The sequence below is a fragment of the Caretta caretta genome, chromosome 2, assembly GCF_965140235.1.
Source record: "Caretta caretta isolate rCarCar2 chromosome 2, rCarCar1.hap1, whole genome shotgun sequence".
Lineage (NCBI taxonomy): Eukaryota > Metazoa > Chordata > Testudines > Cheloniidae > Caretta > Caretta caretta.
The window spans coordinates 26,422,824-26,446,179 of NC_134207.1; the positions used below are offsets into that span (position 1 = coordinate 26,422,824).

Genomic DNA, 23,356 nt, shown 5'->3' on the forward strand with positions numbered 1-23,356 from the left:
TAATAGCAGGAGGTTAACTCTCTAACAGAGCCAGTTGGAGAAGTACAATATCAAGTGCCCCATTTTTCAAAGTTAGTTATCAGCTCCACTTTTGCTGCATGTCTGTGGATCAGGATATCTGCAGTATCAAATGCTGGTGATTGCATCTCATGTTAACTGTATTTTATTTGGCAAAGTACTAGGGAACATAGCTTAATGGTTAGACCAGGACTTGGGAGACTTGGATTTCATTCCTGGCTCTGTATTTGACTTGGTGAACAAGTACTCCATGCTGCATTTTCCCCATCTGTGAAATGGAGATGAGGAAAAATCAAAGAGGGATTGAGTCTTTATATATAAAAGTCTGAAAAGCGTTTTGTGATTTTCAGAGGATGGGAGGTGCCATAGCAAAGTATACTTTAGTATATCATTATTCAAAAGCGTCCTATAGGAAACATTACTGCCCTGATGTGCTATGGCTTGGGTAATCTAACAGATCATTCTCATCTTTAACCGCTAAGAGTCTGTGACCCTGTCAGACTTTGGCCCTCATGCATTTCAGGAGACTAGAATATTTAAGGATTTGGAAATGGATGTGATCATGTACTTCAGAGGGGGAAGAGTTAGGCCAGCAACGAGTACTTCTGAAAACCCCACCCACACAATGCGTGTGCATGCATGCAAACATATAACGCATCTGAAAAAAAAATACTTTCCCACTCTGCTAGAATGCATAGTACTCACTATGCGTCTGTGTACATTTGTGTTTGTTAGTGAGATGAAAAAACTTCTGTAGTCTCCTTCCATGGACTTTTCTGATTCCTCTTCATTGTGTGTATTGATTACTTCAGAAGTGTTGGTGTGAAACATAAGCGCTTGCAAGATTTTAAAACCCAAGGAATGTTAGACCCACAATGGAGGACTCCCTATGGGTGGGGAGAATCACAATGTGTATTGATAGATAGATATATCCCAACAGGAAGAGCTAATGACTTTGTTTTAAAAGCGGCTTTTAAGACACTAAATTAATGGGTTGTTTTTAATTGGCCATAATGCTGTCTAAAGAGATACCCTGAAGAAGTTTGACTCTCACGCTGCGGCATTGTTACAGTAGAACCTATCTGGAGTATTAGTCAGTTAACAACTTTAAATACCAAAAGCTGCTGGCCAGAGAGGAACTGCTGTTCTAGTAAAAGAGTAATAATCTAAGGGCACATGACCCTATAAGCCAATTGGTTTCTGTTTGGCAGTCCAAAGGATGTGCATCTTGTACATATGTGATATAGATTTATAATACAGACAGTGCTTGTATATTTAGTCAAAATGTCCTGTACTGTGAAATCATTAAAACGTATTTTATTTAATAGAACATACTATTACTTTAATGGCTTCTGTATCAAAGTATTTTTATGTGTAACATGGCACTGAATAGAGTGCAACTATGCAGCCATTAAAGGCTGTAAAAATTATTTAAGATTCTTTAGTGTCCATCTTAACTGTAAAATAGCCCTGGTATTGTCATAGTAGATTCCAAATTACTTTTTTTTTCCAGTTTTTCTTTTATAGTGATCTTTCATTTTATGGGGGAGAAGATGGTAGTTTGTACATGCTTAGGCATAAATGTGATAGAAAACGTTTTCACCTTGAAATTAGTTGTTCAAAGATTCTTAAGCTTTGTTTCCCATGTCAGATGTAGAAGAGAGTTTTGCAGTAGTTGTCAGATTCCTCCTTGCCTGTGTAGAATTCAACGGCTCTTAGTAGCTATAGCTCTGCAGAAAATACAGTATCTTCATGTACACTACTACTGCTACACATATACCGTGGCATATTTTGGAAACTTGCAGCTAGGGTACTATGGTTGGCTGATTCAATGTTAATGAACCAGACTGAATGAAATACTCCAATGGCTGCCTTTCGGCACTTGGCAAGAAAATCCTTTTTATGTTAGTTTCAAGGTCGTCAGATATCATTATAGCCATGTATTAAAAATTTCAAAGAAAGGAGGCAGTGTGTTTGATTTATAGAATAATTATCTAGCTTTAGCTCTAACTTGGCTGTGGCAGTGGTTTTGCAGGCACTTGAAAATTAAATCCATTTTTTATGGCACTATAAGGTATTATCTCACAGCAAATGATAATTAAACACCTGTGAAATCAATTAGCCCTTTAAGCAGGGGAAAAAAAGTTTTCCATTTATGTTTTTACACCTCCAAACTTTTTCTAATTCCAAAACCAGCACTTGTGGAGAGGGAAATAAGATGTCAACCAATAGCATGTTAGCTTTCAATAAAAATCATCCCTAAATTTTGCTCAGCCTTAATCCTGGTGTAACCAGTTTGAGGTAAAGGCACTCTTCCAACTCGGATGCATTAGTCTTTAGAGCTCACTATTAGGTGACTCTGTCTGACACACAGCTGAGCTGTCAGGTTTTCTACAAAGGGAGTTATTCACTTTGTGTTTTCAATGCCAAGTTTTACTTGACAGTTTACTTAAAAGCGATACCTTAATGGAAATGAAGCAACAAGACATTCCATGTGACAGAATGGGTTTTTCTTCAGGATCTCTAGCCAATAGTTCAGAGCCACGTGCATTAAGAATTCATATGCTGAAAACTGACTGCTTGGTTAAGACCTGAAATTTAATACACTGGAAAACTAGGAAACACTTTGCCATTTAGCCCTGTGTATCATGTGCGTTTACTAACTCTCTTTGTAACACTTTAACTGATCCAGATGCGCCTTCTGGAAGATGCAGTGTGCTTCTATGGGGTTTACAGATTCAGGAAAGAAGCAGTGGACATATTTAATTGTATGCCATAGCAATTTTTGGTTTGCAAAAGAAAAGGCAGCACTAGTCCCATTTGACATCCCCAACGGTATGTGCTCATTATTGCCAGAATAGAAAGCTCCCTGCCAACGATGAGCTCCTGCATCCTCCAGAAGATTTATTAAGTGTGGCGCTTTTAAAATATATACAGCTGGGCAAAGCCCTCTCTTGTTTGTCTTGGGTTCTGCTCCTCCACTTTCAGATAAATTTTCCAGGTAGAATTTAAAGATGTATTTTACAAATGTGTACTAAATAATCTGGGGTGAAGACCAGATTGTGTAGTAAGCAGGTCAGAGTACTGGGTGTCAAGACTACTGAGTTCTGTCTCGGACACTGCCAGACCTGTTGTGTGATATAGAGCAGGTCATTCTGCCTCTGGTTTTCCATCTGTAAAATGGAGATGATGATGATGCCGCATAGGAATGTTCTCAGGCTTACATAATTATTTGTACAGGGCTATGTGATTCATGGCTGAAAGAGGCTATGTAAGTATAAAGTAGTATCATATATGATTAAATCGACTCAGTTCCCTGTCTAGACTGAAAGAGCCCAGCTTTGAGAAAGGGGTGGGAGTGACTGGAAAGAACTAAATTTAAGAGTAAAAAAAAAAAAAAAAAAGAGGTACTAGTAATTAATAGTAAAAATGGTTCCCAGGGAGGTTTATAATCTCTTAAGTGTAGTGACAAGGGGAAATAGTTAAGCTCTAAGAAAGAATGCATGGCATGGCTGATTAGTCACTGCAGAGCCTCTGCAGACCGCTCATACTGGTTGGAATAATGGTGAACCAGGAATTCCAAGCAGCTGTCTAATCCAAGCACTGATTGACAAGGTCGGTACATCAAAAAAAAGCAGCATGTTGGATCAAGAAGTTAAAATTGTCAGACCATTCTGCGGAGCAGCATTTCTCATTCTGATAATTGCCCGCATGGCGTTCTGGTGTTTACACCTGCATGATAGATGGGGCCATGCATGTTTTCTCAGCTATGGGTGGTAGCAGGGAGGGGATATTTCAATTAGAGTGTGAATAAATTAGAATTGATTATAAATAGGGCTATTTGTTTGTACTACCTAAAAAGGTATTAGCTGTGAACCTGGTATACTTAATGATTGTGGAAGGGAGCCGGAAAGTTAATAAAACACACTGCAGATTCTTACAGAGGAATGTGAGCCTTCGGTTAAATCTTTAGTTTTTTGTTTTAAAAACTCAACCAATAATTTAAAGGCACATACACTGTGGTGTGTGTTAAGAATTTTTAATAGAGCAGTCTGCACAAAATTGCACAAAATTGGCAGTAATAAGTTATGTTCATATGAAAGTGGAAAGTGAGGGAGCACACAAATGTGAACAACAAATCATAGATGCCCTCAGATCCAGTTCCTCCGTTATGGAATTCCTTTTCATTAGAAATTTGGGAGCACCCTGGAAATAAATATGTGTAGAGCAAAATGGAAAACTCCTCTCTTTATGAACATTTCCTACAATATCAGTCCCTGAAGATTAACTGACAATACTGTGCTAACAATAAGCAACAGAAATCATGTAACACCTAAATAACAGTAATAACTAAAAAACTGCCCACCCACACGACAGCCGTTTAATGCAAGGGAGAATACAAGGCAGCTCTTTAAGCTTGATTTGTGGAATTTTTGTGGGCACTTCAAAGTCACAATGATGAGTAAAACATAGCTAGCTGGATAAATACAAAGTACCTAGATACACAAATGAATCAGAGGGTGCCCCCAATAAAACAAGAATTGGAACTTTAGTGTTACAGGAACCACAGTGGTATAAACTAAAACAAACACGTAACCCGAAACTTCCCAGGATCTTCACACAGTACTGACTAATGGGGATTCTTTTACAGTTCTGAAAACAGGTGAACCTGCACATTGCTAGGAAAAAGCCTAGCTTGATGGATCTCTTCTAAGTAGCTAATATATAGATATACACATACACTCTACCCATACATTACTGCAGTTAAAGTGAGAGGCCTCTCACGTAGATAAGCATTTTTGTCCTGTGAAAGCATCAAACTACCAGCCAATCCAAATATTACTTAATCAGGTCATCTTGAAGTTAATGCCAAAATCCCACTTAGGGTATATGTTAACTGTAAGCTTTATATAATAAGCTTAACTCGTCCTCTATAGCAGTAGTTCTCAACCAGGGGTCTGGGGCCCTCTGGGGAGCCGAGAGCAGGTTTCAGGGCATCTGCCAAGCAGGGCTGGCATTAGACTTGCTGAGGCCCAGGGCAGAAAGCCAAAGCCCCACCACCTGGGGCTGAAGCCTGGGGTTCCAAGCTCCACCATGCAGGGCTGAATCCAAAGCCTGAGCAACTTAGCTTCACAGGGCCCCCTGTGGCATGGGGCCCCAAGCAGCTGCTCTGCTTGCTACCCCCTAACCCTGGCCCTGGCTGTTATGTGCAGAAAAAACAGTTGTTGTGGGACAGGTGGGCCGTGGAGTTTTTATAGCATGGCAGGGGGAGAGGGGGGGCTCAAAAAGGAAAAGGTTGAGAACCCCTACTTTCTTGCCTACACAGACAAACACATACTGGTTCATTTAAATGGGGCCCAGAGGGTACCTAAGTTGGCGCAGGGAATTAATCCCAACTTACCAGAAAATGTAACTTGTCTGCATATCCAGTGAGTGGTCATTTTATGATATTGTCCAGTATCAAAATGTACATATGAGAAAGAGAAAGCTAAGCTAGCCATGTGAATCTTAAATCTGAGGTTAACATCTCAGAATGTAACATGGCATTGGTTAAACATCAATATAGCAGCACCCATATTTGTGTATTTTCTTTAATATTTCCTTTCTTTAATGTTTTGTTAAGTTTGACCTGAATAAATCAGATGCAAACATCAGTCCTCATCTCTCCCAGCGTTTCTTTCCTACCTCTTCCAGGACTTTTTTGAGAATTCAGTCGACTGATTATGTGTTGAATTCCTCCACCTCGCCTCCCTCACCTTCACAAAATGAACTCCTCAGCACGCGTCTGCATTGGGGAAACAATGTTCAATACTTTAGAGCATTATTTTCCTCAGGGAAGAAAACTGTTGGACCAAGGCAGTCTTCCAAGGGTAGATAAGAGAGTGGAAGCCCAAATTCTTGGAGTATTAGCACTTTGACCCCAAGTGGAGTGGTATTGGGAAGCAAAGCCATAGACTTCAATGAAACTGTGGTAATTTACACCCTCTGAGAATCTGCCTTCCTGGTTTGTGGAGATCTGAGTTCAATTCCTGATCTGCCACAGTCATCCTATGTGTCCTCAAGCAAGTTGTGACAGATGGACAATGTCCTGTAATATCCTGAACAAACTAAATGGAATTAAGATAAACATCGTTAATCCTTATCAAATTAGGGTTAATACCTTTGGGGTACATTGTATTAAAAATGCAGTTGTGTATGTGGTTGTTGCGGCATTGCATGTACCTTCTCTAGTAAGTAGGGGGGTGCTAATGTAGTTCCTCCGTTATCAGCCCTTTGAAGGTACGCATATACTAGTTCAAACTGGATTCTCCAGGCACCAACAGACAAAGAAAGAGTTTTTTAGATAAATAGTCTGGCTGTCAGCTGGCTCCTGGCTTTTTTTCTGAGCTAGCAAACAGACAGGACCCCTGGTCCACGGGGGGCCCCAGGCTTTAGGATAGGATTGGGAGGACTTGGCCAGCTGAGGCCCTGTAAGATTGGGTGCTTGTTCTGAGCTGAAGCTGTGATTAACTTGTAACCACAAGGAATTTCCTTGGGTGGAGGGTTGAAGGACAGCTCCTTCCAGAGCCCATGTTAGAGTTGCGGTGATGTGTGATAAACTTATTAAAGTACGCTTAGTTAGAAAGAGCTGTTTGGTACCTTATAACTGTAGCAATTACACCCGTTAACCATCTCTGAAGAGAAAGCAAGCAGGTGTGCTTGGGCAACCTCTCTTTGCTTGGGAGAACATAGTGAAGGCAGGGAACTTGTTCAGCCAAGACATACCCCGGTCAGAAGGGAGTGTGATAGAGTCATAGAAGATTAGGATTGGAAGAGACCTCAGGAGGTCCTCTAGTCCAACCCCTGCTCAAAGCAGGACTAATCCCAACTAAATCATCCCAGCCAGGGCTTTGTCAAGCTGGGCCTTAAAAACCTGTAAGGATTGAGATTCCACCACCTTTCTAGTTAACCCATTCCAGTGCTTCACCATCCTCCAAGTGAAATAGTTTTTCCTAGCAAACCTAGACCTTACAGAATTTACAGTCCCAGAACTGCAAGCACTTACGTGTATACTTCACTTTAAGCATATGAGTAATTGCGTTGACTTTAATGTGACTGTTCACAAGCTTAAAATTAAGTGTGTGAGTGCTTTCAGTTGTGGCCCCTGAGATTCTCAGGTGATAAAATGCTACTTCATCTCCTCCCTGGCAAGGTGAAAGAATACTTTTCCCTCCCCTGCTAAACAACATTTTAAATCCTGTGCAGGGTTTCCATTTTCTACCATGTCTCATAGAAAAGAAAGGTCTATGTAAGTGCCTGAAACTGAAGTCCTTTTGTTTTTCTGTCGCTCCTCAGCTCCACCCTCTCCAGTGGAAATTTTTTGACGCCTGTTGTTTTGTAGTCTGTTCTATGGCTAGGTGTCTGAGTTTTTGCTGTGTAAGAGACAATGACTCCGAGTCCATATCATGCAGAAAGGGACCCAATGAAAGGGTTCTTCTAGCATAATCACCTCACACTTTCAAATAGTTTCAGAAGACCAATAAGTATGTGTGTCAGAATTCCTACTAAGCACATTCTCGGTGCCAGGTGTTGGTCACATTCGTATATTAATTCTTTCGTGGTGGTTGTTACTGCTGGTTTTATTCCCTCTCAGTTTCTGAACCTGCACCTAACATTTCTAGCAGTACTTCGCAGTTTACCAGAAGCTTTTTGTTCATCTATGAACTGTAGGTAAATTTACCTTATTTTATAACACTTTTGTGACTCTCGTTTTCTTCAGAAGTACATAACAGCATGAAGAAAAATAATACATGAAATGATCTCTGCTGTAGTCCACAGATAAGCACTACTTTTGTATAGGGGACTTCTAAAACATTCATACTGTAATGATGTCTCAGATTTTCAAATATACTTTGTGTGTGATCTCTACATAGACATTATGTGTTAAGCTGTATTATGTACAATTTTGTTAAAAGATAGTGGGCTGCAGTTTGCATTCAGTGAAATTTGTGTATCTACATTGTCTTCAACATTTCACAGGAATAAATGATGGCAAAATTTAATTCACCGTGTCTGAGGATTTCAAAGAAATAGATTCTTAATCCCAGGGTGTTATCTGATGTGGATTAAATTAGAAATCATTCCTTTCCTGCTGCTATGAAGGACCATATTGAGTCACCTTAGAACACTGAAGTTGAAATCCAAGTGAAATTTAGTCATGAAAAGAATCTCTAGTGCAATTCATTAACTGTAGCATGAATCTCATTGATGGGTATTCGCAAAAAGAAAAGGAGTACTTGTGGCACCTTAGAGACTAACCAATTTATTTGAGCATGAGCTTTCGTGAGCTACAGCTCACTTCATCAGATGTTTACCGTGGAAACTGCAGCAGACTTTATATACACACAGAGAATATGAAACAATACCTCCTCCCACCCCACTGTCCTGCTGGTAATAGCTTATCTAAAATGATCAACAGGTGGGCCATTTCCAGCACAAATCCAGGTTTTCTCACCCTCCACCCCCCCACACAAATTCACTCTCCTGCTGGTGCTAGCCCATCCAAAGTGACAACTCTTTACATAATCAAGTCGGGCTATTTCCTGCATAGATCAAGGTTTTCTCACATCTCCCCCACCCCCATACACACACAAACTCACTCTCCTGCTGGTAATAGCTCATCTAAACTGACCACTCTCCAAGTTTAAATCCAAGTTAAACCAGAACATCTGGGGGGGGGGGGGGTAGGAAAAACAAGAGGAAACAGGCTACCTTGCATAATGACTTAGCCACTCCCAGTCTCTATTTAAGCCTAAATTAATAGTATCCAATTTGCAAATGAATTCCAATTCAGCAGTTTCTCGCTGGAGTCTGGATTTGAAGTTTTTTTGTTTTAAGATAGCGACCTTCATGTCTGTGATTGCGTGACCAGAGAGATTGAAGTGTTCTCCGACTGGTTTATGAATGTTATAATTCTTGGATTTAAACTTGGAGAGTGGTCAGTTTAGATGAGCTATTACCAGCAGGAGAGTGAGTTTGTGTGTGTATGGGGGTGGGGGGGATGTGAGAAAACCTTGATCTATGCAGGAAATAGCCCGACTTGATTATGTAAAGAGTTGTCACTTTGGATGGGCTAGCACCAGCAGGAGAGTGAATTTGTATGGGGGGGTGGAGGGTGAGAAAACCTGGATTTGTGCTGGAAATGGCCCACCTGTTGATCATTTTAGATAAGCTATTACCAGCAGGACAGTGGGGTGGGAGGAGGTATTGTTTCATATTCTCTGTGTGTATATAAAGTCTGCTGCAGTTTCCACGGTAAACATCTGATGAAGTGAGCTGTAGCTCACGAAAGCTCATGCTCAAATAAATTGGTTAGTCTCTAAGGTGCCACAAGTACTCCTTTTCTTTTTGCGAATACAGACTAACACGGCTGTTCCTCTGAAACCTGTCATTGATGGGTATGTTACCATACTGTGGTTCTGCCCATGTTACGTTTGTGGAGTACCGCTTGAAGTGAATGGAAATACATACTTGAAGGTTAGGATAAGGTCTTCTATGCGTATATGGCCAGGCTGTTCATGAGATGAGCAATTAATTACAGGGGAGATGATAAAAAGCACAAATGGCACCTATTGACTTGGAGATGGGAATCTAACTCCACTTTGTGCCTTTGAAAATCTTCCCTCATATCAACTAATCAGTTATAAAAAAAAAAAAAGGTGCACAGTGTGAAAATTGCTGGCCTGTTGAGGCCTCTCCTCACTTTTACTCTTCTCATTTCCTTCTCTCTTTTCTGTTGTGATTTTGCAGCTGACGTTTTGCGTGCTTGTACAGTCCAGGGTATTAACAGGATTTTAAAGTTTTAGCTAGCTAATGATGGGGACAAATGAGTGAAGTATTCCAACCCTACAGGGGATTCTATTTTTGGTATTTATTAAACTTTCCTGTCGTACAATATATACTGACAGTGATGAGTGTTAGACTTCGCACCATGTGAAAAATGAACATTTTAAATATGGCATCTTTTTTTTCCAGCTTCCTAACCGTTTCCTCCATGTGCTGCATCACTGCAGGCTGTTGAGCTGGGACTTAGTTGCCAATCAATATTCTGTGCTGAGAAAAAGAAATTGCTGCCACTCAGTGGGAAAATATATAACCAAACTTGCGACCTGTTTAAAAAAAATGTCCACTTTGAAGTCTGTTTTGTAGATTTAATTAATGCAATAAGAGTTTTTATTTTACTCTCAGTGGAGATAATCTTAATCCATTCACATCGACCTTTTCTTGTGCAAATTAGCTGTACACGCTTGTTTAAGCAAATGGGCCTTCGGAAGATCTCTTCCTAATGACAGGGTTTATAATTGAAAGTTGGCTTACTCCCATCTGCCTGCCCTGTGTGAGAATATAAAAGTAGATCTGTGTATGTGTGTGTGTATATACGCGCACACACACATACATATTCATCTTCTATTTATATACATACAAAAAAAATTCTGTGCCTGCAGGCTATGATTAAATTAGATTATTAGAGTTAGAAAATTTCAGTGCTGCATGTTACTGTCAAAGTAGCTACTGTCAAAGTAGCACCTGTCTCCAGAGTGCCGGTAACATCTTGAGAAATGAGGGGTATTTAATCTTGATCCTTTTGTCTCAGACCCAGCAGGCTGCAGGGTCAGCTCCATTTACAGTTCCATAGGTTTCCATTAATACAGAAGTACAATTAGCTAATAACTGGCTTGAAACTGTTAGGATTTGATGTGTGTTTTTGGTAAATGGTTTTGAGGTGATTGATGGAATTGGAACAAAAACAGTAGTATCGAGCTTAAAGCTTTAATTTTGAGGATCAGAGGTCATTGCAGCTCTATGGTTAATTATCAGAATTTGTTTCTGTGCTTTTTTTCTTCAGCTAATTTCCCTTCCTCCTCCACCCACCTCCCTCCTCCCCCCCTCCAATAACAACTGATGACCCTTCATTATTATTTCCTGATTGATTAGGAAAGATTTGTATGGTATAGCTCAATATTCTGGGCTGTTTTTACAAACGTCTTGCTCAGAGGTGAACAAATTAATGCTTGTTTGTAAATAAATCTGGTTCACTATGTGTACAGGCTTGAAACCCTGTTTTCGTGAAGACAGTTGGTCTTAATTGTCTGTATTTTCCTTTCAAACTCAGAGCTCCCCCAAAGATATTTCAGCAGTAAAAAACACCATATGTATATTCATAATAACAAAATTGATGATTCCAAAGGCAAAATCCCTTTTGTCTATTCTCTGTTAACCACATTGATTGCCTTTCTGTTACAAACAAAAAAGAGGTGGGAGGGAGAAGTGGAGGAGAGGAAGAAAAAGACACAGAGAGAAATGTGTAACCTGATGGTGAGCGTACGGACATGGACTTGATTGGAGATGATTTTATCCAGATGTATATCAGCAGATATTTGCATTTTCATGCACATTTACTCTAAGACTCATCGTTAATTTGATTTTCTCTTTCTTATCTCCCTCCATCACCACCCTGTTCCTGTTAGGTATGATTATCGTGAAATGCTGCACAATGCCACTTTCTGTCTGGTTCCCCGTGGCCGCAGGCTTGGATCCTTCAGGTTTCTGGAGGCTCTGCAGGTAAGAGCTGGGAATTAAAACATTGACAGTGCTGGTTGGAATTCAGCTGGTGATATCAAGAGGTGGTGTTTGGGTTTGTGTTTAATTTCCCTAGTGGGCAATAATCCACACTGTGGAAGCCTCTAGTCATGCTTATGAAGCAATTGGCAGCTTCTTCACAGGAGGGGCTCGGCACTGAGCTCACCTGAAGGCTGAATTGCATTGCCTTCATGAAGAGGGTTTCCCTGCTCATTGTAGAGGAGGCAAAGTTGGATTCGTTTAGAGCGCTGTTTGCCCAACTGAATCTGGATTCCCAGGGGAGACCTTGACCTGTTCTAGCAAGACCTGGAGCAATAAACATAGCTTATTGTTTTCAGCTGAAGCAAACTTGCCTACACGTTGTTTGCTGGGCTGCATCCTTAATGTGCAGATGATGGTTCTGTTCTGCTACTTCCCATCTGAAAGTAATGCAGCAAGAAGGACATTCAAACCGGCTGCTGTCTGTGTGTTTAAAATAGTCTTCTGTACTGTGTCAGAGGCAGGACTCCCCAACTTCTCTTCACCTTTTGAAATCTTTCAGTCAGCAAGATGCTCTCTTTTGTTTGGCTAGCAATGGAGAGCAAAGGCACAAGGTCTGAAAATCCTGTGACAGGCAGTGTGGTTCAGTAGATAGAACACTGCAGCAGGTGTTAGGTAATGAGGGTTCTATTCCTACCTCTCCCACTGAGCCACTCTGTCTCCCCCTGCCAAAGTCACTTCTCTCCTGTTTCCCCTCCCCTAAGCACTGCAGTAAGAGTCAACAACTCCTACCTTCTGGTCTTTACTAAGATACTGACTACCTGTGTTACTTCACCTAGGGTCACATCACCCTTTTTCTCTGGTATTCCCACTCTATACCTACTTCCCAGGGAAGTTGTGAGGCTTAATCAATGGTCTGTGAAGAATTCTGAAGATGAAAACTCTGCAAATTGTTGTTGTGTTGGGTGGGTTTTAGACAGTGTAATGTGGTTTTCTTACCAACGGACATAATCTTTACCCATTGCAAATACTACTGTAGCATAGACTTGACTAGATCAAAGTTACTGCACAGAATTAGAGAGCAAGAAAGAGAGAGAGAATGTACTGCAATTAGAAAACTTCCCCAGTGTTCCACTTATTACTGGGCATGGGAAAGACCAGCTCATTTATTGTACTGTCTGGGCAATAATTCAGACCAGTTAAATCTGGCTTGGTCTAGAAGAAACTGAACCACCACAGCAATGACCTGATCCAAATCCCACTGAACTCAGTGCGAGCCTTTCCACTGACTTCAACAGACTTTGAATCAGGTCTCAAGTTCTGGTCCGATTGACGAATAGGTGGCGGTGAATTTATTTATTTACTTATACAGAACCAGTAATGTAGTGTTTACTAAACATTACACAATTATGGTTGGTGCCCCAAAGAGTTTACATTTTAACAATAGCACATAGTATATTGACATACTGGCAGAACAAAAGTTGGTGATAAATGAGTGATATATGTATATATTTAAACATAAAGTCAATGGATTAAATTTTCCAAACTGGTCTCTCTGACTGTGGCTAGGTTTTGTATGTGCAGTTGTTTGCAAGCACAGAACGTGTACTACGATGTACAAAGTGGATAACTAAACATCTAGCCTTATGGAAAAGAGTTATAGAGTTAAATATCAAATACATTTTCAAAGGGTTTTTCTTAAACCATCTTATGTAATTTAATAGAGAATTACCTCCCTAGAGAACTCTGTAGTTGTTTCACAAAACATCTACATCCGAGTGTAAATTCTCCTTTGTACATGCAAAATCAGGGTTTCCCTTCATGCAAACAAATGTGGAGCCTGTTTGGAGAGTGGAGATCAGCTGGAATCTTGGCAGATGTATTGTTATGTCTGCCTTGTAGGGCTCTTTGCCGGTTTTCTTTTTTAATGTCTTTCATGAGAGCTTGGGTCCTGACTCCTGCAGAAAATGCCAATAATTCAATTTGTATGCACTTCAAAGTTTGTGCTAATCAATGACCACACACTCAGTGCCTCTTCTAATGCCTGCAATTCCTCTCTCTGCAGGCTGCCTGTGTCCCAGTTATGCTTAGCAATGGATGGGAGTTGCCATTTTCCGAAGTGATTGATTGGAACCAAGCTGCCGTCATAGGGGATGAGCGACTGTTATTACAGGTAAGAAAACATCTGTGGCCTTCAGCATATTGCTAGAGTGCTGCTGCCGCCCACTAAGCTTGTCGGAAGATGAATCCAAAAGGTCAGTCAGGGTTAGGGTCACTGTAAATATGAACCCATTTATTATGACATCATTCATTTTCTGACCGCTCAGACATTGTTAAACACAGCAGAAACTTTTTAAGAGTATCAAATTTCTTTTGGATGCCTCTCTAATACGATGCCCTCCGTTATCTACAAACTCCATGCCCTAGGCTTGACACATCATTTGGGAACAATTGCTGCCCCCCCCGTACTTGCGCTGCAGAATACCTGACTCTGCAAAGAGACCTGTTGATGTAGATTGCTGTATGTACAGGGAGATGGGGACGCTGAAGATGTTACCTGTGGAGTGAGGTGCTACCCAACGTTGGTGTGGGAGGCAGAATCTGTCCCTTACTTTTCTGAACCTCACTTTTTCATTTTTAGGGGTGATGTTATTTATCTCCGCGAAGTGTTGTGGGACTCAATTAATTGTTTATCTCCATGAGGGAGAATGAAAGAGGGCTATAGAATTGCCAGTTAGTGTTGTGTTATTACAGTCTTTACCGGCTTCTTTCTTAAAGGCACTCAAAGATTGTTTTTCCTATTTCTATAAAACTATTTCCGTGTTTTCTTCCAAATCAGTTAGAAGCCAAAGTATACAGTAATATCATTAAGGAAACACCACCGAAAATCAGTTTCTCCAGTGCAGCACCTATTAAAGGATTAGCAAAGCTGTGGCTATAGTCCATTGGCTGGGGCACTAAACTGAGATGTGGATTCTAGATTTCTAGCTCTGCCATTGAACTCCTGTGTGATCTTGGACAAATCAAGTATCGCTGTGTGCCTCAGTTTCCCCCTGCAGTAAAATGGGCATCATGATTCTTCTGTGATTTCTAAAGCATTTTGAGGCAAATGGGTGAAGTGCCACATTTTAAAGGTATTTAAGTACTGAGGCACTAGAAATTAATATGAGCTAGGTGCTCATCCCTTTTGAAAATCCCCCTAGAGACACTCTTCTGCATCTTTAGTTCATGAAATTAGGGATTTAAATAATGTGTAAACAGTAATTGTCTAACCGATTAAAATTCTATCGGTTACACGGTTAAACGTTTACCTGGGGAACTAGGGGTGCAGCACCCCCACATTTTAGAATCATAGAACTGGAAGGGACCTTGAGAGGTCACCTAGTCAAGTCCACTGCACTCAAGGCAGGACTAAGTATTAGCTAGACCATCGTTGACAGGTGTTTTTCCAACCTGCTCTTAAAAATCCCCAATGATGGAGATTCCACAACCTCCCTAGGCAATTTATTCCACTGCTTAACCACCCTGACAATTAGGAAGATTTTTCTCATGTCCAACCTAAACCACCCTTGCTGCAATTTAAGCCCATTGCTTATTTTCCTATCTGCAGAGGTTAAGAAGGACAATTTTTCTCCCTCCTCCTTGTAACAACCTTTTATGTACTTGAAAACTGTTATCATGTCCCCTCTCATAGAATATCAGGGTTGGAAGGGACCTCAGGAGGTCATCTAGTCCAACCCCCTGCTCAAAGCAGGGCCAATCCCCAATTTTTGCCCCAGATCCCTAAATGGCCCCCTCAAGGATTGAACTCATAATCCTGGGTTTAGCAGGCCAATGCTCAAACCACAAAGCTATCCCTCCCTCTCTCAGTCTTCTCTTCTCCAGACTAAACAAACCCAATTTTTTCAATCTTCCCTCATAGGTCATGTTTTCTAGACCTTTAGTCATTTTTGTTGCTCTTCTCTGGACTTTCTCCAATTTGTCCACATCTTTCCTGAATTGTGGCACCCAGAACTGGACACAATACTCCAGTTGAGCCCTAATCATCACGGAGTAGAGCAGAAGAATTACTTCTCGTGTCTTGCTTACAGCACTCCTGCTAATACATCCCAGAATGATGTTTGCTTTTTTTTGCAACAGTTACACTGTTGACTCATATTTAGCTTGTGATCTACTATGACCCCCCAGATCCCTTTCCACAGTATTCCTTCCTAGGCAGTTATTTTCCATTTTGTATGTGTGCAGCTGATTGTTCCTTCCTAAGTGGAGTACTTTGCATTTGTCCTTATTGAATTTCATCCTATTTACTTCAGACCATTTCTCCAGTTTGTCCAGATCATTTTGAATTTTAATCCTATCCTCCAAAGCACTTGCAACCCCTCCGAGCTTGGTATCATCCACAAACTTTATAAGTTTACTCTCTATGCCGTTTTCTAAATCATTGATGAAGATATTGAACAGAACTAGACCCAGAACCAATCCCTGCAGGACCCCACTCTTTATGCACTTCCAGCATGACTGTGAACCACTGATAACTACTCTCTGGGAACGATTTTCCAACCAATTATGCACCCATCTTATAGTAGCTCCATCTAGGTTGTATTTCCGTAGTTTGTTTATGGGAAGGTCATGCGACACACTATCAAAAGCCTTACTAAAGTCAAGATATACCACATCTACCACTTCCCCCCTATCCACAAGGCTTGTTACCCTGTCAAAGAAAACTGTCAGGTTGGTTTGACACAATTTGTTCTTGACAAATCCATGCTGACTGTTATTTATCACCTTATTATCTTCTAGGTGTTTGCAAATTGATTGCTTAATTATTTGCTCCATTATCTTTCCGGGTAAGAAGTTAAGCTGACTAGTCTGTAATTCCCCAGGTTGTCCTTATTTCCCTTTTTATAGACTGACACTATATTTGCCCTTTTCCAGTCTTCTGGAATGTCTCCTGTCTTCCATGACTTTTCAAAGATAATTGCTAATGGCTCAGATATCTCCTCAGTCAGTTCTTTGAGTAGTCTAGGACGCATTTCATCAGGCCCTGGTGATTTGAGGACATCTAACTTGTCTAAGTAATTTTTGACTTGTTCTTTCCCTATTTTAGACTCTGTTTCTACCTCATTTTCACTGGCATTCACTATGTTAGACATCCAGTCTCCATCAACCTTCTTGGTGGAAACTGAAACAAAGAAGTCATTAAGCACCTCTGCCATTTCCACATTCTCCGTTATTGTCTTTCCCCTCTCATTGAGTAATGGGCCTACTCTGTCCTTGGTCTTCCTCTTGCTTCTAATGTATTTGTAGAATGTTTTCTTGTTTCCTTTTATATCCCTAGCTAGTTTGATCCCATTTTGTGCCTTGGCTTTTCTAATTTTGTCCCTACATACTTGTGTTATTTGTTTATATTCATCCTTTGACCGAGTTTCCACTCTTTGTAGGACTCTTTTTTGAGTTTCATATCATTGAGGGTCTCCTGGTTAAGCCAGGGTGGCCTCTTGCCATATTTCCTATCTTTCCTATGCAGTGAGATAGTTTTGCTCTTGTGCCCTTAATAATGTCTCTTTGAAAAACTGCCAACTGTCTTCAATTGTTTTCCCCTTAGACTTGCTTCCCATGGGATTTTACCTGCCAACTCCCTGGGTTTGCTAAAGTCTGCCTTCTTGAAATCCATTGTCTTTATTGTGCTGTTCTCCCTCCCACCATTCCTTAGAATCCTGAACTCTACCATTTCATGATCACTTTTACCCAAGTTGCCTTCCACTTTCAAATTCTCAGCCAGTTCCTCCCTATTTGTCAAAATCAAATCTAGAACAGCCTCTCCCCTAGTAGCTTTCTCCACCTTCTGAAATAAAAAATTGTCTCCAGTACATTCCAAGAACTTGTTGGATAGTCTGTGCCCTGCTGTGTTATTTTCCCAGCAGATGTCTGGGTAGTTGAAGTCCCCCACCCCCACCAAGTCCTGTGCTTTGGATAATTTTATTAATTGTTTAAAAAAAGACTCATCCACCTCTTCTTCCTGGCTAAGTGGTCTGTAGTAGACCCCTACCATGACATCATCCTTATTTTTTACCCCTTTTATTCTTACCCAGAGACTTTCAACAAGTCTGTCTCTTATTTCTATCTCAACCTCAGTCCAAGTGTGTACATTTTTAATATATAAGGCAACACCTCCTCCCTTTTTTCCCTGCCTGTCCTTCCTGAGCAAGCTGTACCCTGCTATACCAATATTCCGGACATGCGTATTATCCCACCAAGTCTCCGTGATGCCAACTATGTCATAGTTGTGTTTATTTACTCGCATTTCGAGTTCTTCCTGCTTATTCCCCGTACTTCTCGCACTAGTATACAGACATCTAAGATACTGATTTGATTTCTCCACACACCGCCCACCCCGAGTTCTGTCTTGTCTCTCCCTTATTTCTGCTATAACAGTTGAAATATTTTCTGTGGGGCTAGCCTGGGGCTCTGCTGCCGCCCGGCATCCCAGCTGTGGGGCTGGCAGCCTGGAGTGACCCCAAGCGCGCCGGGATGCTGGGCAGCAGCAGAGCACTGGCACAGGACAGCAGCCGAGATGCCGGGTGCACACGGATGCCAGGATGGTGGATGGCAGCAGAGCCCCAGGTGTGGCAGCAGCAGGGACCCCTGGAGGAGTTTAACTGTTAACCGCTTAAACTCTTAGCTCCCTAGATGAAATACCTTTAAAAAATCTCACCCCAAAATCCCTACTTAAGAGAGAACTATTCTGATTAATTTAATTGCAAGTATAAAAATAAGATAATTTTTTGCTTCAAAGGACAACACGTTTTTGTAAGCAAAATTATTTTAAAAAAATATAATTTGCTGATCTTGTGCCTTCCTGTAACGTTCTCTTCACAGCTGCTTCCTTACTGAACAGCTACGGCACCGTTATTAACAGTGTTTGTAAAGTGCTGGCACAGAGCCTGAATGTCTGCTCTGGGAAATGTTTCTGTTATGTTGCAGTTTTTCATTTCCTGTTTTAGAACAGCTCGGATGTTTTTATTTGCATATTCTTGTTACCATAGAACCAGTTTAGCTCGAGTCTTAATTTAGTCTTCCTGTATTTATTTTTGTAGGTTATCTTTTTTGCCCTTCTATTACCGAAATGACCTTTTATTAAGACGTCATCTAGTTCTAATAATTCCAGTGTAATCCTGCCAGATTAGTATTAATATGTCATTTTCCACACCTGACTTTCTGGAAAAATAGATTAATAACTAATAGGCAAACCACAGTTAAAATGGGAGCTGTGATTTTGCTTTCCAGCTGTTCTAACAGGCCAGGCACACAAGCAGGCTAAGGAATTCTCTAACCTTGGCACAGTGTTTATCGGCACATACTTGAAGCAGTCTTCTGTACAATGATAACCTTTTCAACTTTCGGGGTCAGAATTGCTTTTGCATTACAAAGGAGTGAGCATGCCATAGTTGGAGACGGGTGTTAATTTCATTTTGTGTCCAGCGCAAGATCAAGCCCTGTGGAATCATGTGTGGTGCCATGAAACATTTATGTCTATTAGAAGTTATGCCCCATGGCCATACTAAAATGCAGTCACAATAATATGATTGCTGTTGATAATGGTGCTGTTAACACGCATCACTATACTCCCATACTTACAGGAACCTAATAGAAAACAATCCACTTTATAATCCATATCAGAGGACTGAATTTTGTAGTACAATGGTATAAACTCAAATAGTAAGATGCCTCATTTGTATACAGGCAGTCCTCCAACTTACAACACAAATGGTTCCTTACAATTGCTTCATAAGTAGCAACTTGAACCCGCAGTCTACTCCATTGCGGGACTGAGCATCGTAAATGTGAAACCTGTAGTCGTAAGTCGAGTCAGGGTGTCAATGTAGAAGCGTCGTAAGTGCCGTTCGTCGTAACTCAAAGTCGTAAAGTCGAGGATTTCCTGTATACATTTTAACTGCTTCCCTGTGCCCCACCCTTCCTGTGTTGCTCCTTTTACAGGAAGGATCAAGCAAAAGACTCTGATATGCCATAGGCCTCTTATCACCCTGACTACTTTGCTTCTATATGGTATCCCACTCCCGTGGTTCCTTGTCCTTTTAAGCCCCAATTCAAGGTCTGAGGATATGTCTGTACTGCAGTGGAAGTGGGGTTGTGATTGTAGCCCATGTAGACATACCTGAGCTAGCTTTAATCTGCCTAACGTGGGCACCTATGGCAGTGAAGCTGTAACAGCACAAACTTCAGTGCAAACTGTACAAGCCAGCCTGAAACCCTGGGTAGCTATTAGGGTGGCTTGCTTGTGCTGATGTTTGTGCTGCCAGGGCTTCACTGCTATCAGGGTGTGAGTTGCCTAGATTAAAGCTAGCATGGGTGTGTCTGCACATGCCACAATCACACACACACACCCTGATTGCAGTGTAGACAAACCCTTAAATTGTAAGATCTTTGGGGCAGAAATTGTCTCTTACCATTTGTACAGCACCTAACAATGTGGAGCCATGATCCTGTTTGGGAGTTGTGGGCACTACCTGAATGCAAATGAGACAGAATAATAACAGTATAACATCCACATAACCCTCCTGAATCTCTTTACATATCAAACCTTAAAACTTTGAATCCTGTTCTGGAGCAGGTTTCTTATGGAACAATTTCCTGCAGATGTGTATGAAACTGAGGATGTGACTCAACTGCACCATAATCTTTGCCACCAAACTCTTTCAGAACATTATATGAAGAATAATTGTATTCTGATTGGGGATATTTTATGTGGGAAGTGTGTGTGTGTGTGTGTGTGTATTAGGGGTGTGGGTGTTTAGGTTAATCTAATAACTAGATGGACGATGATAATAATGCCACGTATCAAAGCAAACTTTGGTGCCTGTGTAATTAGCCCTGAAAGTAAATATATGAAAGGCTTGTGAGAAATAAGAGAAGGAGAATGAGGTGGCCTGACTGGAAATAATTAGAAGTAGGTACCAAAGCAAAATAACTCCCCATTCCTACAAGAAGTGAACACACCCACATTACACTGAAGGGGACTGATTCTCATTTATACTTAGGCTGCTAGCACCACTCTGACAGTGTAAAGAGATCTTGAAGTTGGAATAAATTACAGTTACACCCACTCTGATGGCCTCTTACACGGCCAGAGAAGTGAGTATGGAGACCTTAGGGCTTGTCTACATGGAGAATTAATGGGAAAATTAGTACAAAATAGCCAGGGTGTGAATTCAAAGGGCAATAGCTGTTTCCCACCAACTCCCCATTTTTTTGCCATTTAGGTTAATCTGCTTCCAGAGGGGACTAACCTAAACTGCACAAAGGAACTCTTAATGCAAAATAAGTGTCCACATGGGGTGCTAATGTGGAGTAGTTATTCCCCTCTAGCTGTTCTGCACTAGCTAGTCCAAGCTTTTTCCCTGAGTAGACAAACTCTTAGTGTAAATGAGAATCAGGCTTTTAAGAAGCTAAATACTAGTCTGTACAGATGCTGGACTCTCTCCAAAGGGTGTGGGGAATGTGGGTTCACACACACACACCCCTCTGATCTGGTTTGCAGGAAGAGGAATGGTAGGATTTATTTTTTCATTTATAAGGAAAGCTCTACCAGAATTAAAGCTGTACAGTGTGTCCAATGAAAAATATCATTGTTTTTTCCTTGTAAATAGCAGATGTTGGAGGGACTTGTTTTCCGATTCCACCAAGGGGTGGCTTTGCTGCAGATGCTGTGATGGTTTCTTCAGGGGATTTGTGTTGCCACATTGTAGTGACTGCAATCTCGGATCCCTTTAATGTACTTTCAGAATGGAGATCATTGTCAGACTCTAAAGACCCGCAGCTACTAGTATTTTAAATTAGTGGTTTGCAAAAAGCTGTGTGCGCAAGGGATTTACTGAAAAGTTCCACACAGTGACTTTCCACAGCTCCAGAAGGGGGAAAAGTAGCAATTGCCTCAATAGAAACAACTTTCTTAAAAAATGGAGAATTGCTAGTAAATCCTAAGGTTGGCCAATAGGCTCAAATACCAAAGGTCACAAAGGGTGCCGCTCATTCATTTTCCAGTCGCTGTTCTTTAGCTGTTAATTCACATATCTGTGTCGGGTGGGGGTACTGGCTGACACTGAATCTGTGTTGCTGGGTAGGAGCAGAGAATGCTAGTTTGGGGTTCTCAAGTGTGTATTAATTTGATCAGGTTACATTGTTTTCCACACCATCTGATTGTAGTGCACCTTGTCTTACAGATTCCTTCTACAATCAGGTCTATCCATCAGGATAAAATCCTAGCACTTAGACAGCAGACACAGTTCTTGTGGGAGGCTTATTTTTCTTCAGTTGAGAAGATTGTATTGACCACACTAGAGGTGAGTAACAATTCTCAGATATTAGTCAGAGCAGAGATGTTCCTTAATATGTCTGCCACACTCCGTGCTGAGCTGTTATATGTGTGACCTTGGCTTTCGTGACATGTGATTGGTCACTGGAAAAACCTTCAGCAGCTTGATAACTTTTCTCCCCTAAGGAAATATTTTCTTCATTATTTGAATCCACATAAGAAAACTGACATGGTGACAAATAGGAGCCATCCGACACATGGAAAAGTTGTCTTGTGCCATCACAGTTTCTCAAGTTTCTTATGGCTAATGAATCAGTATTCCTGTCATTCATAGTGAATGTGGTCCTTTAAAGGACCTTATTAGAACTCATTCTGGAAAAAATATAATTGAAAAGCCCCCTTTCTCCAATTCCCCCTTAACGTTTTGATGCCCGTTCACAGGTCTCTTGTTCTGGAAGTGGCAGCTTGTAAGTCACCTGAGACTTATCAAATGTGTGCATTTCCAAGGAGAGATAGAAGGTGACATACAGAAGAAAGCCCAAATTATGCATAGGAGTCCAGCTGTGGACAGCCAGAGCCCACTGTACTCCAGCCATTCTTCCTCCTTACACCAGTGAGGGTTGTAGAGAAGGAAGTATACACTGGTTCTTTACTCACTGTGATCTCTCCTGCAATTGGGGTATCCCCAGCTCCCTTTGTTTTATTTACAGAATCTGTCCGCAAGGCCCTCGAGTGCAACTTTAGGGCTGAATTGAAACATCTTCAATAATGTGGCCATAGTTGTCAGTTGACTAAGGGATGGTTAGTAACAATTGTAGCTAGGATTTGGAAGATACCAACTAAGAAGCTTGAGCAAGGAAGACTCTGAGGATAGAACAGGGCAGGAGCTGCAAGGTTTTAATTTAATGAAACCAAGTCAGGCATATCGTACCTTTTGTTTTTTGAATCCAGGATAAGCAATCTCACAGAACCACTTCTATGTAGAGAAGGCAAATTAACAATAATTCTGTTCAGTGGAAAATAACATGCATGCTCAGGTGCTTGTTCCAGAGTCCAACAATCACCAGAAAAGCCTGAATTGTTTTCTTTCCGAAAGAGAGAAAATAAAAGGTTTGTTTTTTATTTAGGTATCAGAAGTTGGTAAGATCAAATGTGTCCTCTGCTTAAAATTTGATGTGGGGAGAGTAAATCATATAGTGGAGAGGGAATGGATTTATTCTGGTAGTTACTTTCAGTCTCTAACTATAATGCCGTAGTATTGCAATATCTTGATGATCCTACATATCATTTAGTCACCTCCTGTCTGGACTACAGCAGTGCGATATATCTGGGCATGAAGCCATCAGCCCTTAGGAAATTTCAAAGGGTATAGAATGCTGCAGCATGTCTCCTCAGCAACATGAGCTA

The 23,356-nt window shown here is 41.0% G+C and overlaps 1 protein-coding gene across 1 annotated transcript in view; it reads left to right on the top strand.

Moving 5' to 3' along the window:
* The window catches only part of EXT1 (exostosin glycosyltransferase 1), a 272,278-nt gene that overhangs the window by 228,983 nt on the left and 19,939 nt on the right, over nt 1-23,356 (top strand). The window contains exons 2-4 of the mRNA XM_048841534.2: nt 11,526-11,619; nt 13,682-13,789; nt 21,858-21,977. Coding sequence (XP_048697491.2) covers nt 11,526-11,619; nt 13,682-13,789; nt 21,858-21,977 — 322 coding nt within the window. The remainder of the gene's footprint in view (nt 1-11,525; nt 11,620-13,681; nt 13,790-21,857; nt 21,978-23,356) is intronic.